Below are 18,954 nucleotides of genomic sequence, written 5' to 3' on the forward strand. Positions count from 1 at the left end.
CTAAAAAATTATTTATATCACCGTTCCTTTCTCCCTTTTAACCATTTGTATGTTCTGTCTCTTTAGATGGCACTGTCCTTTGGCCAGAAACCTGTGCACAAAAGAAATAAACTTCCCCGGAGAGCAGAGCAGCATAGAACAAATAGTTAGATCCTACAAATAATGGAAGTTTAGCTTAAAAAAAAAAAAAAAAAATTACAAAACTACCAAAAAAAAAAAATCCCAGACCATTAGTAGCCAGCAATCATTTTACAATGTTACACATGTTGGCTTCTCTAAGCATTAGGTCTCAAACACATGAACAGGGTACTCTGGTTAGATATTACTACGTTAGCAGAGCTGCAGTAGTGGCCAATGGTAAATATTTACTAAAATATACTTATCTAACTGTTACCAAGAAATTTTTTAGGAAACACTTTTAACCTCACATGTATAAGGAGCTTGACCTGAGTCATAACAGGTCAGCTGTCAGAACTACAAGCTAAAACTACTTCGGAGGGGTCACTACAGTTAATATGGAAAGCTTGAGTAGTGGCATTTGGCTAGTGCACCTAACACAAAGTAGATCTTCTGCATTTTCTTTAACATTAGAAAAATGTTACGAGATTGGTTAATGCTGTATGTATCTGTGTTAGTTTTAGTGATGATTAACGATATGATTTACCGTTTCTCCATTTCCTACTCGATAAGGTGGCTCCGTTTGGTCAATCTCTCCTCTTTACTGGGGCACAAAACTGGACACACTACTCCAGATGCTGCCTCTCAAGTGCCAAATGGGGGGAACAGTCACTTACTTTGACCTGCTTGCTATGCTTTAGCTAATGGAACCGAGCATGCAGATAGCATACATCACACCAGGGTGCACTGCTGATTCATGGTACTCATCAAAACAGGGACCATCCTACAAGCAAAGACCTACAATTATATGCACAAAACATGAAATTAGTCTGAGCCCTCTGTTTGCATTGACAATCACATATCCTCAGCTTGCTGTGGTGCAGAAATTCATATCAAAGCCCTAGCCTTGGTAAAAATCAATACTAGGTACTGAAGTATTACTCTAGTACTAAAATCAAGAAGCGTAGAGAAGGAAATTAGAATCATCAAATTCTTTCAAATTATAATAACTGAAGCAAATTGAGCAGCTATGAAACATTCTGTTCTCTACAGCTTAAAAGCAACAAGCCAATAAAAACAAACAAACAAACAAACAAACAAAAAGAAACAAACAACAAAAAAAACTAACTCATGCAAAACTAAGTAAGTTTTATAGAGAGACTGTCCTTTTCTTTCTAAGTAGAAACACCAGTTTAAAGATTTTCCTTTAGCTGGTACCTTTGAGATTTTAGACAGCAAAGGGCCATTTAGACCATGTATATATCCTAAGTCATTTACAGGCTGCACACATACAATACTTCCTACCTGAGGTTTATATCATGGATTCATGGAGATAGTTCTTTTCTTTAAGTAAATTAAACCTTACCACCTACGTGAAATTAGGATGGATAAAGGCATATTCAGTTCTCTGTTATTGCTATTAAAATGTTGTGTTTATGCAGTTACTCATGAGTGAAGCCTTTTTTGTTCTGATAGCTACATCCTCAGGAATAAGAATCATGTCTGTGCATGCAATTTTGACTTTAAGGTTTTAATGCTGTCTTTCAGATTTCTACCTCTGCTGAAATGGACAGCTGCCAGTAGACACTACCCTGGCTTCACGGGCTGGCTTCCAATATTCTACAACCTCCATAGGCCTTTTCTGGTTTCACGACAGGAGATGTGGCAGTGCAAAGTAGTCAGCAGACACCCCATCTTCAAAAAGTGAGAAAAGTCATTAACACCCTCCTTATGTCAGGTGGAAACAGCTTTAAGAGACAAGCCATTGCTCTCAAGGAAAGGGGAGAGACAGAAGGAAAGACTGGGGAATAAATCCTGTTGGAGACCTGGGTATTGACCAGGGAGAGAGGCTACAGGAAGCTTGACTTAGAGAGAAATCCAGTAAGATTTGTCAGTGTTGTGTTGTTTTTTTCCCCCTAAAAATATCCAGTCACTAGTTTATGCACGTGCTTTAAAAGACAAACAAACACATACAGACTTTAAAATGCAGAACAAGTATCTGTTACATGGCAATCAGATAAATTTAGATTTATACATATATATTTATATATCCAGGAAGAAAACTGACCTTTAGCAACTTCTAAATTCCTAACTTACATAGAAGAGAGTTCTTGGAAGGAATCTGCAAATCTTGACAGCTACAAGATTACATCCTTCATCTCACATCTGATTTTGCAAAAATAGGGATGTTCCATTTTCCTGCTTGGTGACTTTTGAGATGTTATTTTCACTATGAAGGGATGATCAATCGCGTCTGAAAAGGTTGACAGCATAATAATGATACAGTGGGATCTGCAGCTTCCTTTGGATCTTTGGTTAAGTGACAACTACAAAAAAGTTCCAGGCCACCTTTACTAGTCCACATAAAATGCATACAACTGCGACTTCTAAGTCCTTGCTGCTGAGGTTCTTATACCAGCAACACAACAAAGATCAGCCACTATCTCTGAGACAGAAAACTGATGCTTGAAATCTGAAGATACATCTCTAGAGAGAAAAATTACCATAAAATTCAAAGCATGTGTGAAAGCTATTTCCCCAGATACTTCCATTCTTCCAGACACAGACTTGACATTCTTGATGCAAGGATGGTTCTCAAGCATTTTAGTTTCACGGTCATGGCATTAATATCTTCCACTGACACAGCAAGATCTTTAATCAGCTGCACTAGTGTCTTTCTCAAGGATATAACACAGAGTTTGTTTTTTGACTTTTTACCTGTCTGTGTTGTTTGGGTTAATATACTTGCATACTAAATCTCTCTCCATTCCTGCACTCATCTTCTAAGGTGATATTCCTCAACTTTCACATGCATTCCCTGGGGCCTTGTTTCTCTGCTTGTCATGACCAACATGTAACGGTAAATTTGAGGATGTAGGAGCCTATCAAAAAATTCTCTTCAAGTCATCAGTAAACCCACTGCATCTTCCATATGGCTGTCCAGATCAATAGTGTAGAGGTGAAAGGTCAAAGAAGGATGGGACATAGTGCCTTGAGAAGGATGGAGATACTTTCCTCTATTTTGCTGTGAATGGATAAATGGCAGAACCCAAGCTCACACATATCAGCTTCACTACCAATCCTAAAAATCTTGAGCCCCAAAACTCTGTGGGGCAAAACCTCACACTTCCTTCAGAAAGACTTTCAAAGTCTCTCTGTCAATGCCATGACCAGACAGGAGAACTACATTTGGTATACAAATGACAGCAAAGCTACAGGGACACAGACGTATATCCAGCCCCTGCAAGCTTCACACAGCCTGTGCAGGACTAACTGTTGTATCTTCACTGCTGCCAGTACCCTTGGTAGCCTAAGGAAAACCAGCAGAGGCAGGTACCTCCCCCGTTGGCCCTGTGTGTGCAGTACAGACACGGCTGAGAAAACAAGAGAAGGAGAGAGAGCACACCCACACCCGCACCCCATCTCCTCCTCCTGCTCACTCCCTCTCCCAGCAGCCCTCCCCTCCCAAATGCCTCTATCACAGCCGAGCCAACCACTCCCCATTTACAGTGGCACATTGGGTAACAGGAGTGTTTTTTCAGATGCCGGCCAGTTACCTCATCTGCTAAAAATAGAGGCAGCATGCAGCAGACTGATTGGCAAATGCCTTTTTAATGGTGACTGACGTATTCCATCAAGACGAGAGACGTAAATTCCAAACAAGGAAGGGCATTTGTGTAAGGACAGATGAGACAAAAACAACAAAAAGCCCTGGCTTTGCTTATGAGACACGTATGAAAGATTTTTACTGCTCTTTTCAACCACAGTGCTATTTAGATTACAATTACTTAAAGTGAAACAGCAATAACATGAGCTCTTCTGCTGCTCTAAGAAAAGCTATAAAAATCTCATTGTCAGCTGCATCTTTCGTCACGATAACCTCATTTCAACTGAAACAAAATCTTTGAGACATCACCTCCCCCCCCTTTCTCTTTTTTATTTGCCTATAATAAGGTCTATAGTCTAGGGAGCTCTTGGGCTGAAATCCATGCATTGTGATTCACAAAATGAAAATCTGGTATTATATGCCCACTGACATTCACATCAGCAGCAACTCATGCAGCAAAAAGCCATATGCCATGCACCTCTGATTTAACTGTACTACAAAAACATATCCTAGAAAGAAGAAATAAAAATACAGAGACAAGAGTGGTTCCCAGGATCTGATTATTATCTACACTTTAAGTCAAGACTGACAGGGGCAATATCACAAAATATGCTGCTTTGGTGACAGTTTCAGTTAGGTTATAGCATTTATCTCAGCAACTAACACAAGCGAAGAATTCTTTCCCAGTGGAAAACATTCTTACAGAGCACAAAACAAGTGGTTAGCACAGATAACCTACACTCAGCTTTTCTCCTCTGGTTATCCAGCTTTCCACTCAATCATCTTTTTGAAGGTTGAGATGTTTATTAGCTTGATCAGCACTCACAGAGATGAAAATGAAGAACACTTTGAAAATCTTAAGTACCAACAGTTTTAAAAATTGCCATCTACAGGGTGTTAAGCAGATCTGCATGTGTTTTACAGTAACTCACAGATTTCATTAGAAAGCAGGGAGATAAAATCCACTCTACCAGTGAAGACAAGATTTTCATAAATAAGAGATTTGACTGTTGAAACCAAGGGTGACTTTCATCACTGATGAATGGATAAGTCAAAAAACTTTCTGACCAAGGAATAGATTTTACTTTTTTTTTTTTTTCCTTTTTTCCTTCCTCTTAACCAAATAATAAGAGATGCTTTGCTCACACATCCTTTCATTTCTTTAATTTCTGTTTGAAGAATCCATCTCTTTTTATATATTTTTTTTCCATACTGGAAAATAAATTCACAAAATTTCAGCTTTAAAATGCTTTTCCTTTTAAAGCCTATTACCTCCATGAAATTGTTGTATATGTGATCACTGGAGAAACATAGTTCAGCTAGGATAATAACAAGATATGACCCTGCTATTAAAGACTTGCAAAGCAATCTGGCAAAGACAGGAAGTAGTAAAGATACTACTTTTAATGAAAAAAAAATATCTTTAAACTAGTAAATCAGCTCATGAGCTATGAAGTGCAGAGAAAGGGTGAGTGCATCTCTCCTTTCCGCTTCATTATCCAGCATAAGAATTTATATTCCACAAATTACCTCTAATGTTTTTTAAATGTATTTGCATTCTTGAAAGTGATAATGAACACTGAAAAAAATCTCAAAAGGAAGTGATTAGCTACATTTAAAAACACAATATACTTGTTCCTTTCCTTTGAGTTTGACAGCCTTCCTTTTGAGTTTCCTTTTGAGTTTGACAGCCACAACCTTTGGGGTATGAATATTTAAACTTTTAAAGTTTAAATATTCATACCCCGATTTTTACAGACAGAATATCCGATTTTTACAGACAGATCCCTCAGTAAATGGACAACTGTATCTTCAGAGTCTTAAACACCCCTCCTCAAGGTTCATGCAGCCAGAAGCAGCAGACAAACTCACTTTGACAAACACAGTGGGACACATTTTGAGATCTGACAGGTGTGGATGAATGTACAGAGAGCAGAGATGGAGAAGCTGAAACACTGCTATTCCCAAATGAGCAGCTGATGAAGGAATAAACTTAGAATACCCAGGCCATGAAAAGTACAGAGGAAACACTGACCAAATGCTAGAGAAAGATCTTAAAAAGGCTCTCCCTATGCTGTATTAAACTGCACGGCTTAAAACAGACTCATCTTAAGCAAGCGATTACTAATGCAATAGACCTGACAACCTTCCTGTCCCTAATTATGCTTTGCTAGGAGATTCCTTTTTATAATTGAAAAATATCACCCTGCAAATACAGTCACATTTTCTGCATAAGATACACAGCAGACTTGCAAAACATCTTGCTCTAAAAAATGTTTTTGATAAATTCATGCATTACACAATTATTGACACGATATATTTATGGCAATTAACTGTTTCCAATATGAGCTAATATAGTGCTAATGGCCTCAGGTGTGAAAGTGTGGAATTTAATTTGCGCTAATCTGCCTAAGCCTGGGGAATACCGAATTCACTCTATGTGAAAATAATTTATTTGCAGTATCCCTGTCTGATATAAACAAAGCACTGCCAAGGGAAGGTGCAATAAAGCTAAGAGAGCTGCAATCATTCTGCCGGCCCAGCCTTTCCCACAGGTAAAACACCAACAGAAGCCTTCCAACAGTGCTCTCAAAAGAACTGAAATGCATCTGCTTCAGGCTGGTGAAACACCCACAAGAAAACACCACCTGCTTTGAAGAACATCTGTGGAAGAGCTATTTACCACCCTCTTCATTCCTCTTTATCATTGAAAGGAAAAGCAAGTAACAAACAGGTTCACAGACTGACCAAAGGATTTTACTTGCAAGTGGCTTTGGTTGAACTAATTTTTCTCTCTTCTTTAAGGTAATGGGTCTTCAATTGAGCAGCAGGACACACACACAGGCATTGCTACAGGGCTGGAGCTGTGGTACAGGTGATGGAGGAGGCTGCAGCACAGACGCCCTGCTTCTGCTTTTGGCCCTGCTGTTGCCTCACTGTCAAGGCACTTGGGGTCTGTGTGCCTTTGCCTCCTGTAAAATGGGTTTATTGAGGAGAAAAGTGAGGGGTATTGTTTAGTGCTGCTGGAGGGGATCACCTGAGAGCAGGAGGAGACCCACTCCTCCTCCTGGGCCTGCTGCGAGTGGCAAGGCCTAGCACCTAAAACTGGGACAAGATGGCAGTGAGGGGGACATTTTGAACAGTCTACCCCTAGAGCATCCCCTGTTTGCAGGGGACCCAGAGAAGCAGGCGACAGCTCCTCTGCCTCAGCCACCTCATGTTGCTGTCCTGATGCTCTCCAAACACCCCCACAGGCCTCTGCTTCCTCATGGCCGACTTGGCCTACCCTGCAGTGGTGCTGGCCCACCACACTTGTTTCCACACAAAACACCACCTGCACAGTTCCCCTCCTTAAAATCCTGCCCATGAACACTTAGTCATACTTTGAACCCAGCCTTATGCAATTATTCATCCTCTAGCTGCTGAAAGTGTGACAACACTGAGAAGCTGAGAAACCTGTGGCATGGCACTTCTGAGCAGCCATCCAGCAAAGAAATGGTATTTCTCATTTTTATGTTACGCTTGGTTACCTTTTCTGTTATCTTGTCACAGAGCAAGGAAAAATATTCACAGGGTCCAAGCATAAGCAATAAACATCTTTTGTGGTTATCAAGTGCCTTGCTGTTTGTTTTGGTGTTTAATTACAGGACTCACGTAGGGCATTTATTGTTTGCATCTGCTGCCACCGTGAACAATATCTACTATACTGATTACCACACAACACAGTGTTTCCCTGTGTATACCCATCAGAGACACATATTATAACCTCGCAGAGCAGACCCCTCTCCTGCAAGGGAACCCAGTGCTAAGGTTTCGTGCATCACTGATACAGATACCACAAGCACGACTGCTCCGGGGTGCGCAGCTCTGCTGCTGTGAAACGAAAGCCAGCTTTGCCAAGGTGCTGAAATCAAAGGGTTTGGGGCATTTCTGAGAATTTTCTTCTCATTACAGCAACACAAAACAAATTTTCACAGAACATTTAAAAGTTCGTATTTTATACTACAATGATCTCAAACACATGGTCAGAGGGCAAAATAGAGTTCTCAGTAATGAGAAAAATGCATCAGTGGCATCATTAGCCAGCCTTCCTCTGCTTTCCAATTCCCTAAATCTACAGTTTCAGTGAATGCAGTAGATTTTGATTTCAAACACCAAGCAGCACAGAACTTTCAAAGTTTTTCAGTTTTGGTGTCTTCTACTCAGCTTCATTTGTGCTGAAAAAATAAACTGTGTCTTGTTTTGACTAGTCATTTTTGGGCCACCAAAAACCTAAAGCTACCTCATAGACTAATGAAAGACTAATAAAAACAGCTACGACAGTGCCCATTCTCTACAAAGCAGCTTCGAAACCTCAGTAGGTAAATTGGAATTTCATTTTTTCTTACATATTGGTGCTGGAAGCAGTATTTTTAATTCTTATTCTCCTTGCTTTTTGTTTTGTTTGTTTGTTTTTAAGATGGCCCTAGGCACAGAACTAGCAAATTGTTCATATTGTCCTTCAGGTCTAACAAGACAAACTATGGTTGGCCCTGCAATTAAGGTAACCCATTTGCTCACCCTTCTTCCTATCAGCAGGTGAACTTCAAACCTATAAAAGCATCAGACAAATCTGGGGAACAGAGATGAGGATAATCTTTTCCCTTGCATGTTCTCCCATCTGTGGTCTCCTCATCTCACAATATACAATAGGTGTATTTTACAAGAAGATCACTAACACAGGTTCCCTCTTTCAATGTAAATCTTCATTAGGGCAACACAGGGGTATTTACCTAAGCAAAATTAGTGGTGATCAACACAGTTTTCCATTAGAAGCGTACTTTAATTTGGCCCCATGGGAGGAATTTTACAGTGGGGCAGGTATCTTGAATTCCATTTACCATCATGTTAAAAACATGTTAAACAAAAAATCAACCAGTCAGTACATCATAGCTTGTGTAACAGCAGGGCCTGGTTACCTCGAGCAGGCTGAGCAGAGAACAGCTAGACCTCCAGGAGGAAAAACCAACACCTATTTAAATGGGCAGGTTGGTGATGAAAGTTTCTAGATGCTAGAGTATAAGATAAATCCATTCAACTTTCTTATAGTCATCACTGTCTCCAACCTCTATACACAATGGTTTCTTTTGCAGCAATAAAACATAGATTATATAATCCTGTCTCCAAGCTTTACATTTCTAAAGTCATAAACCATGCTGTCTGTTCATATATGATTGTGAGGAAAGAGCTTGAACGTGTCCTTTGATCAACTGCAGACTCAAAGGAAAACAAAAAGGTTTCAAATGGAATTGTTGCCACTTGCACATCTGTCTACCCTATTGCATCTTAATTTCTCTAGAAAACTCACCAGACATGAATTATGCATGTCTTAAAATGTTATACAGACATAATATAAGCTTAGCTGCCTGACTGAATTATTCTATTCAGAAATCTACGAGTATATTGAGAGACTGTAAAAAAGGTTTTAGGTCTGACAGTATCATACTATCACCATAGAGATCCAAGGAGTTTTGCTAATGCAAGAGCTGAGCCTGACAAATGTGTCTGTTTTAATGAATGAGAATCAGAGAGACAAAGCATGGGATCATAAATGTCTCACTAAAACATCATTGCATTTTTCCAACTGTGAACAAAGTACCTTTATATTTTTTAAAAAACTCTAAAAGAAAATAAAGAAAAAAAGGAAGGGAAAGAAGCTATATGAAATCTCCAGAACATGGACTGAGGAACCACGATGGCACAGTATACAGTATTATCGTCAAAAGAAAGTCAATCTGTGTCTTAAAAAGCCCTTGAGAATAAGAACTGAAGTGGGGAAGTATTCAATCACCTCACTTCTCTTGGCGAGGAAGTGCAGGAGATGAGGAAATAAATCTTCATATGCGCACACAGACCTCCTACCACCTCTCATACACAATCTATGGAGATTAATCAAAAGTTCAACAAAAAAGCTCCTTCTCTTCGATTATGATTAAAGATGAAAGCAAGCAGATTAGCTTTTAAATGCAATCTCTAGGTCTAAATAAAGAGTTAGCATATTGGGAGCTTCTGATTTTGTTTTGGAGATTTTGGGGTAGGAAGCAAGGAAGGAAGAAAATGAACAATCCCATCACTCAGGTAGACAGCAAACTGTAGAAAAGTGGTGTTTCATATATTACCATTACAATCAAGTTACTGAAACTGAAAAATGGTAATACAAAGAGAGGAGAAAAGAGAACTTTTCACAGCAGCTGAACTACTGCATCTTCTAAGGCCCCTGCTTTATTCCCCTTCACTCCTGAAAGTGTGGGCTGAATGTTCCCTGTGTCCACATGACCTTCACTTGCTAAGTTTGCAAAAACTCATTGCATAAAAACAGGTACCCTTAGCACTCAGAAAGGATGAAGAAAGAATATTAACATGCCACGAAAACCAAAGCTGTTTGCCAGGTAAGGATTAAAAATGGTGTTGTGTGGTTCGGTAAAGCCATCAGCACTGGCAGCTGTCAGCCACCAACCAGATGAGTAAACCTTGGAGTACCACTACATAACATCGAATCCTCCACAAATCCAGAAGTGCTTCACAAGCCCACACAACAACATGGTTTGCTTTACTCACAGATCCCTTTAAGACGGATATCAGCTGAGTAATGCACATCACCACCACATGCCATTTGAAGTGGATAAAGAGCACAAAAATCTCCTTGTGACTAAAAGAAAAGATTCAGATAGGCAGAACATAACTATTGAACTGCTAGAAATGACAGTCATGGGAGTTTAGTATTCCCTCCCCTTTACAGCAGGAAGAAGATACTGGACCAGCATCTCACCAATTGCACCCACCATACACAAATCTCAGTAGGCTGGTGGCACATGTTTTGGATTTGCCCCATAGAGTTAAAGGGGCAACATCCTCCTACATCTTCAGTGACAGAGGCAGCAGAACCTACTGCCTACCCTGCTCAACCTTCAAGAGTTGCTCGGTGAAACCACAGGATTTTCAGTAACTTAAAACATAACTAACTTACCAGATCAGAGAAGAAACTACCTTGTGTACCACTACAGTGGTATCTAACACAGACAAGAACATTTCTGTACTTTCTCTCAGGGTGATCTGGGCTGTTGCCAGAAATAGAACATTTTTTTGTTCCCCTAATAATAATAATTCAATAACTAATAATACTCAAATTCAAGTTGTGGAAACTTATATACACAAATCCTTTTTCTACTGAGACAGAAGGCCTGTAAGCAACAGGCAGTTATCAATCCGTTTGTTTTAAACAACCACAGAATATAAAGTAGTATTTTATAAAAAAGATTATTGCTTTTAAGCCTTTGATTTTAGGTTGCTATACTTTTCAGTGGAATATCTCATCATTGCTCCTTTTGCTCTTCTTTGTACCATTTGGAATAAGAAATGTGTCAGAAATTCTACACAAGAACAAGCCTCTAGGTTATCTAGCTACAACAGCAGGCACTTTGGACTTCCATTTTCTGTTTTGCCAGGCTTCAGGTATTGCTGCTATCTTACCAAAAAGAAATCAACACAGGTTATTCCACACTGTGTCTGAAGGATTCACCTTCCTTTTGCAGTGGAAAAAGGACATTTAGATAATTTCATTAATAGACAGCTCCAGTTAGAAGGTAGGCACAATCATTCTTACTAGCTCTCGCATAGCGTTTGAGTCTGGTGGTATCAGAGCACTTCTTTGGAACATGCTGACACAATGCAGCTGCCTCCCTTTTCATTCTCAACCAACATCCCTATAATCAACATTCGATCTCAGTCAGAGAGGCGCAAGATACAGAGCTTCCCAACAAAGACAGAGATGCCAGCAGGACACAAAAACATGAGTTTGTCATTCTTACAAAATGCCAAAGATACTGTTCAGCCTCCTGGTATGTTAGAGAGTTAAACTAGGATTTCTAGAGCCCATTAAGACAGACACCCCTGTTCTCCACACCTTTGCTGTCAGTCATATGACTGTCTGAAAATTCCAGATTTCTCATACAATGAAAAGGGTGCAATACTGATGGTTGGTTGCTTTGGTTTGTTTCAGCTGGCCAGATTGTACAGCACTTTGTCATGTTTGCGCCCACTCTTTAATATTTTACTATTTCAGTTCTTGTATGAAATGAAAGGGATGCACACAATTATCACTGCAACAGTCTGTTTGCATTATTTACAACGTTAGAGGCTGCAGCACTTCAGCATAATATTGCTAACATAAAAAGGCAGAATATACCCTCAAGCCAGGTTTGTATTTCCAGTTTGCAGTGTAACATGATTGAAAAAGGTCTATGAATCTCCCTTATACTGTGGGAGGTGTAAGGGAGATTCATAGACCTTTTTCAATCCCCCTGCTTTGTAAATGCTGCCCCTCTGATGTATGAAGAATCTGAAGAGAAGACACATCACAGTATTCAGCAGAAGTGGAATTAGTAAATCCCTGTGCCTCTAGGGAAGAAAACATGGCCTTGTTTCAACATCCTGCCCAGTTATTCCCTCCCCACCCCTTTTCTTGCCTTGTTGAAGTCCTCTGAAGTTGCCCTCATTTCCTTCCATGTCTTGTTCAAGAGCTGAATGCAGATACAGAAGAACTCCTCAAATGATCTGTCATGGGTGAAGAACATGGGATGGAAATCATTGCAGGTCTCACTGGCTAAAAACAGAAAAACAAGGGGCAGTGGAATAAAACATTTACAGGCAGGAACTACCAAAAACAAACAAAAATAAAATACAACCAGCCGTAAACTTTAGTGAGTACCATAATGGACAGGAATCCTAGTTCTAGTAGCAAAGGGTGTCAAAAGAATATCCTGAAAATCCACCCTCGGACTACAGTCTTAAAAGGCAATGAAACATAGCACAGTGCCTCCCTGTATGAGACCAGCAGAAAGAGCAAGAGGAAGCAACTACCCTTTTCCCTGAATATTCTCTCAATGGGTGCTTTGTTTGTGCCAAGGTTTGTCATTCAGGCCAGGACAGAGAAGGACAGACAGAAACACAAGCCTTCTCATCGAAGTAACAGCCTTCCCCACTGCTAACAGCATGCACCATATTGTCTGAGAACCAAATACAAAACCTGATCAGTCACAACACAATATTAGATCAAAGTACACAGTGTAACGTGAAGGTCTGCTGATACAGTAGATGAGCTACCATATTCTATATGGATATACCACAGAGGCAAACAAAGAAATCTAGAGAGACATATAGATGGAAATATAACTGATTCAAATTGTTCTTTGAATCTTTTGATCTTATGTCATGTGCCCCTTATCTGAGATAGGGGGGTGGTGGGGGCAGGACAAAACAGGACGACAACAGCAACCAAAAAACCAAAACCCACCCATCCACCAAAAAAAAACAACCCACAACTTTTTTTTTTTTCTTTTTTAAATCAAATACTGGCTTTAAGAAAGGCAGAATAAAATAATAGTATAGTGATGATGATCCCAGAAAGGAAGAGTTCAGTTTGACAGGACTGTGAATCGCCTTGTGAGAAGAATGGATTTTCAAAATTTAATGGCAGGACTGAAGCAATGCTGACCTCTTGGCCTGCCTGAGGAACTTGGGAACAGAAGGGGCTTTAGAGAAGTACAGAAAAGGATCTTTAGAACCCTGCCATGACTTACAGTGCCACCTCAGCAGGTTTCACATTTATGCTCTTAAAAAAAAAAAAAAGTCAAGTTGACTAAGGCCTTCATCATATACTTTATCCTTAAAACTCTTAACTTCATCTTTCACTTCTGCATCAGTACTCTTTTGGTCTTTTTCAGCAGTCATTCACATGTCCATATAGCAGCATCTTCCCTTCCTTCAGGATCAAACAGCCACAGCTTAGGTAGGCTTCATTCTCTTCAAGAATGGGAGAAGTATTCAGCTCTGGGATACAACACCCCTTTTCTTGAAGCTGCATCACTCACTGCCTGATATTTGCCTTCTCTCAGTGGAACTGGAAAAATTAGAATGAAAACTTTCTGCAAGAGGATGTGAATGAAGCAGGCAGGCCGACTCTTTGCACAAGCTGCAACCTCATGGTATTGGTACCTCTTTCTAGCCACAACCCCTCCCTTTCAGCACATTTAGTTACCTCTGCCATGTCAGTACCTGCTGCCATATAAACCCAAGTTCTGCTTGCAGTCACCTGAAGCTCCCAAGAAAGAGGGTTTCTGATCTTTCCCAAGATGCAGCTTTCCAATTGCAAAGCAAAACTCTGAAGCTTAATTGTAAATTTGAGGGTTAATTTTAACACCAGATTTACTAAAATCTAATCAATTCCTCAGCTATGTAGTGAGGGTGAGAGTTAATTTTGGAGCATAGGTTTCATTCTAATCAAATAATCTCAATTTACTTCAAAGGATGTGTAGTCAACAGGGAATTTGTCGAAGCAGAGACCTATATTTATGAGGTAAGGCTCAATCACTTTAAGAGAACAAAATGCCTCAGGCATGATTTGCAGAGCACCTTCAGCTTCCATTCATTCAGCTGAAGCTGCAAGGGCTCAGCACTTCCAATAATCAGGCCTTCAGCCTGTAATAATGTTAGAGACACAACAGAACAGATTCTCAGAGGGCACTTGTCTTTAAGTCATGAAATACTATAATGATGAGAAGAAATAAAATAACGCCAAGCTGAAGAACGCAGCCAGTACCTTCACTGTATAAATCACAGCACGAAACAATGCAATAACGTCGACACACACTGGCCTTTCTGATCCTCCTCAGAGCCAGAGCTTATCTCTGCTCCTACTCATAAAAAATCAATAAATCAAAATTAATGGAAAGGCTAGGGATTCTCAGAAACTTGATTATCAGTTCTAACTCATGTTCCTTATGATAATCAGCTCCAAACTGTATCTAAAATGCTGACTACTCTGCATGCAGAATCAGAGGTGCTAGCCCCCCACCTTTTATATAACTAGACAACATATTGTGGCTTGTCTTTTCAGTCCAAAAAGGAAAGCGTAGAAAATTGCTGGTATTGATATACATGGAGATAGTTAGGCCTGTTAAAAAAAAAAACAAGATCAATGTCTTAAAGCACAAAACAAATGCTAAGAAAAATTCAAAAACAAATGAGAAATAGTTTCTTCAAAATTCCCACTAGCATCCAGACAGAAGAGAAAAAAAAATCCATATTCGACTTCAAAGGCTGCTTCTTGTTTGTCGTAAAAATAGTAGTCCAAATAATCCAATTCAACAGAAACCTCACAAATGAAGCACATCAGCAATGTTTATATTATAGTATATCAATAGGCTGCAACTCAGGCCAGGCCTACATTCTGCTGTGGTTAAATATCTAATGAAAGATAACCCTTGACTCAATACTTTCTTTCTCCTTTGTATAAGCAAGATGAGGATGAAGAAAAAGGCAATACTGTGTTATTAGTGGTTTCTAGGCCAGAGTTAAGACTGAGTAACAACTTCTGGTGTTACCCTGCTATCTCCAGCCCCAAGTCAGCATCTCCACTGTCAGAGTATCACCTCTCTCTACAAAGTGGGCAAATTTAGAGGCTTCTGAGTTTTACTGATTAAAAATTTCATTGATTTGTTTCACTAACTTCCGGTTTGACAAACTGTAAACAGCAATCCAGTGTTAGAATGATTTGGAGACCTTTCACAAAAGAGCTGCATAAAAAATTTCTGGCCTGAAGCCTGGCACTCTCTAACCTTCATTTTCACAGGCAAGAACTTGCCACATTTGGGAGCAACACAGAAACATATACAGGGTTGCAGCATAGGGACATAAATCATCATGATTATTTAATAACTTCATCAAGTTTTAATTACGTCTCTGTGAGATCACCTTTGAAAGGCAAGTCAGAGAAGAAAAGTCTGGCCTACATAAATCAGGTGAAGATCTTGTTGATTTTCCTTTCTTGGCACAATTCTTGGAGCCATAGATCAATGTGCCACCTATCGGGATTTAAGTAGTCCTTCAAGCTTCTAGCTGATCTATAGCTGTGCCTTTGAGGAAGAAGCTTAGTTCATTTCTCATCAGATACTGCACTGGACAAAAAATAAAAGAAATAAAAAATAAATAAAATAAAAAGCTAATTTCTACCTGAGACTTTATGCAGTCCTTTCAGTGTATATTTTTAGTGTCTATCCAAAACAGTTGTGTCTGTCAGTTCATTTTCTAAATTATGAGAAATACATTCAAGCATCCCTGACTGTTCAAACGGTAAATGAATTTGATATGTTGTCTTGTCCCCTCTGCAGATGAGTAGGAAACAACAGGGGAAAAAATGAGAAAGAAGAGTTATACTTTCATTTTTTTACCTCTTGTCTGAATGCTTTTTCCCATGAGAAACAACATCATCAGAGCCAAATTTCTTCTAGCTGTGCTGAGAACAGTTGGGTATTTGCATATTTGCATAAGCCTGTCTTGGAAGGGCACAGATTACATTATGATGTTTCAATAACTGTTCAACTTGAAGTACAGCAGAGATATACATTTCAAAGTTGCTTTGGTGAACTGAATACAGACAAAAGGGATTTCTGCGTGCAGGACAGATTCCAGGAAAGGACAAGTGCACCAGACAGACACTAGGTGGGTGCGTCACCTCCTCACAGCCCAAACCAGTATGAACCAAAGGCTACCCGTTCATCAGAAGCTGGTGGCAATGCTGCAAACCTATAGCTGGAACTGACACCTTTTCTACTTAAACACACAGATTGGGGGATACAGTACTGATTCCATCTTTCCCTCTACCTTAAGAAATGAATTGTTTGTAGATGTTCATACAAATGTTCCACTTGGAATGGGAAAAATAATCTGAATAGATTTTTTTTTTTCTCTTTAGATTTATTTTGCACAATACTTGGAAGCAATAGAAAGATAATCCTTCTCTCCCCACCAAGCTACCATAACAGACAGAGACACAATAATACACCCCTCTAGGCAAGGTACTGCCCTTGATCTTAAAAAACCTCTGCTTTCCTCCTGACTCTGTTAAACCACTCTGTTGATACTAGACACTCATTCTCCACACCTTTAAAGTGACATAGGGTTATTCTGATTGAATGCAAGAAATGAAGAAGGTTATACTGGAATGAAAGTGAAATAATAACTAACAGTCTTTATCATGAAGAGGAACGTTAGAAATTTGGAAAACGCTTAACACATTCTTTTCAAAATCTATTCATGATGCCAGGGGGGGCAAGTTGGGAGCAACTTAAATGGTCATTTTCCAGGAAGCAGGAGTCTTAAAGACTTCTGATCTCTTTTAAAGAGATAATGCAAAAGCATCTCAATAAGACCTGGCAAAAACTCATAAGATGCTCAGCCTTTGCATTTGCTAAGAATCTAAAAGATGACACCCAGAGTTTTTCCTCAGGTGGCAAAATCTTAACTTCACTGCATTACAGAAGAAAAACTGCCAATACTCTGGCATACTAAATAAAAATAGAAATACCATCTCAGGGGCCAAACGTATTATTTTTTTAGTAGGATAGAATGCAGTCTACAAGTTTATGCTCAAATTAAATAAAAATCCTAAAAAATTATAAGTAAACTCTAACATTTTAGCTTGGGTTCTGCTACTGTATGCGAAGACAAGGATCCTAGAAATCCTTGCAAATCCTTGGCCATGAAACAACTGTATGACATGACCACAAGAGCTATGCTCACATCTTACACTCAGCTCACATTCCTACTAAGAATGGAGGGACAGCAAAAGTTATACTGCCATATGTTAGCCAGCAATTAAAACTACATGCTTCCATTAAGTTTTCTCAAAATAATTCCTTGATTAATAATTATGCAACACAGGCAGAAAAAGGTTTAATGCTTTTTAAAACTCCACAGCCTACTTCCTCTGCAATCTGTGCAATTAGTTCCCCTGCAGATTGACATTTCAGTGGCTTTTCCACTCCTCTGCAAATTTAAGGCTTCAAGCCATCATATTGGGATTGTGCATCAAAGACATTTACTAATCGCATATGAAAAACCTTGTCACCGATGTCAACAATGCACAAGTGGTGTACAAAACACAAGAAGAAAATATTTTCCATAGTAGATAATGAAAGTGATAACATTGCTGTGTATTCTCAAATATTTCAAAAGCAGGCAGAGAGCTTGAATCAATCAATTTATTCAGTCAGCCATATAAATATGGTCACCCGGTATTAATGCTGTCACATGTAAAGGGACAGACAGACCCTGTGGTGAGGCGTAAGCTCTGCACTGGGGGTGGTATTAACAGATACTGCATACCAAGAAAGACATCAAGAAAAAAAATCCTGAAATTGCCTCCATCAGCATGGCTTTGAGATGAGGGAATCAGTGACACAGAGCCTTTGGAAAGTGGTTTGCAAAGCTCCAGTGAGAGGGGTCTCCAAAACACGTCTCTGTCTGACAGGGATCTGGAATCTGTGTGATCGAGTCTCCACATGGATCTGTCTCTTCTATTGCAGAGCTGCTGCTGAATTCTGGGTGAGTCATTTATCCCCTATGTTGTTTCCCCCCCTCTCACAGAATGGAGATGATAATATTTGATGGGGGAGGAGGGGGGTGGCAGAATGATCCAATGCAGTTTCTGAAGTGCAGCAAGATCCACAAATGAATAGTGCAATACAGACCTTGGAAATATCATCTCCACTTGGCATGGCCTCCTCTGGGATTATTATTTGCCAATAACAGAAGACAACCAAAGAGCAACTAATTCTCACTAGCTCTCTCAGGAGGAGGAACACTAATTTCTGCTTCTCCCTGAAGATGAGATAAAGTAAAAATAACTACTGCCATGACCATTTTTATATACGCAATCAAAAATTCTCTCAGTAACACATACAGTACGTAAGAAAAAGTGCACCTAATACTGCAGAAATACTGCAATTGCCAAGTTATCTACACCATTGATCCCTGTAGTCTGCTGGCAATAATTTAAGCAAAAACCTTTGGCTACCCTTCTCTCACATGATAGGGAAACAGCATACTTTAAGGCAGAGAAAGTCACGAACAATGGCAGTGTAATAACGTGGTAATATTGCTGTCAATTGTGTAATTGTCTTTCCTAGGGAACAGTGTAGTTTAGAAGGACTGATTATTATTCGAACAAAAGCCACTGGTCTTTTTTACTTTGAATTGCAACGGTAAGATACAAGCACCTAGGTTTCAGGACACAGTAAAGCAATACAAAGAGCTAAGCTGCATTTGTTCAACTTCAAACCTACATGAATTATTTGAGAATTTTGTTCTGCCTGCATTGAAACTAGAAGGGGATAAGAAGCTCACTGGACCAA

General features: G+C 39.5%; 1 protein-coding gene across 12 annotated transcripts in view; it reads right to left on the reverse strand.

Annotated features, from left to right (window-relative positions):
• Window positions 1–18,954, reverse strand: part of ELMO1 (engulfment and cell motility 1) — a 317,584-nt gene that overhangs the window by 99,126 nt on the left and 199,504 nt on the right. For all 12 annotated transcript variants that reach the window (XM_084508954.1, XM_084508945.1, XM_084508956.1 and 9 more), the window contains one exon: window positions 12,229–12,365. In XM_084508954.1, coding sequence (XP_084365080.1) covers window positions 12,229–12,365 — 137 coding nt within the window. The remainder of the gene's footprint in view (window positions 1–12,228; window positions 12,366–18,954) is intronic.

Source organism: Aythya ferina (genome assembly GCF_964211825.1).
Source record: "Aythya ferina genome assembly, chromosome: 2".
NCBI classification, from domain to species: Eukaryota; Metazoa; Chordata; class Aves; order Anseriformes; family Anatidae; genus Aythya; species Aythya ferina.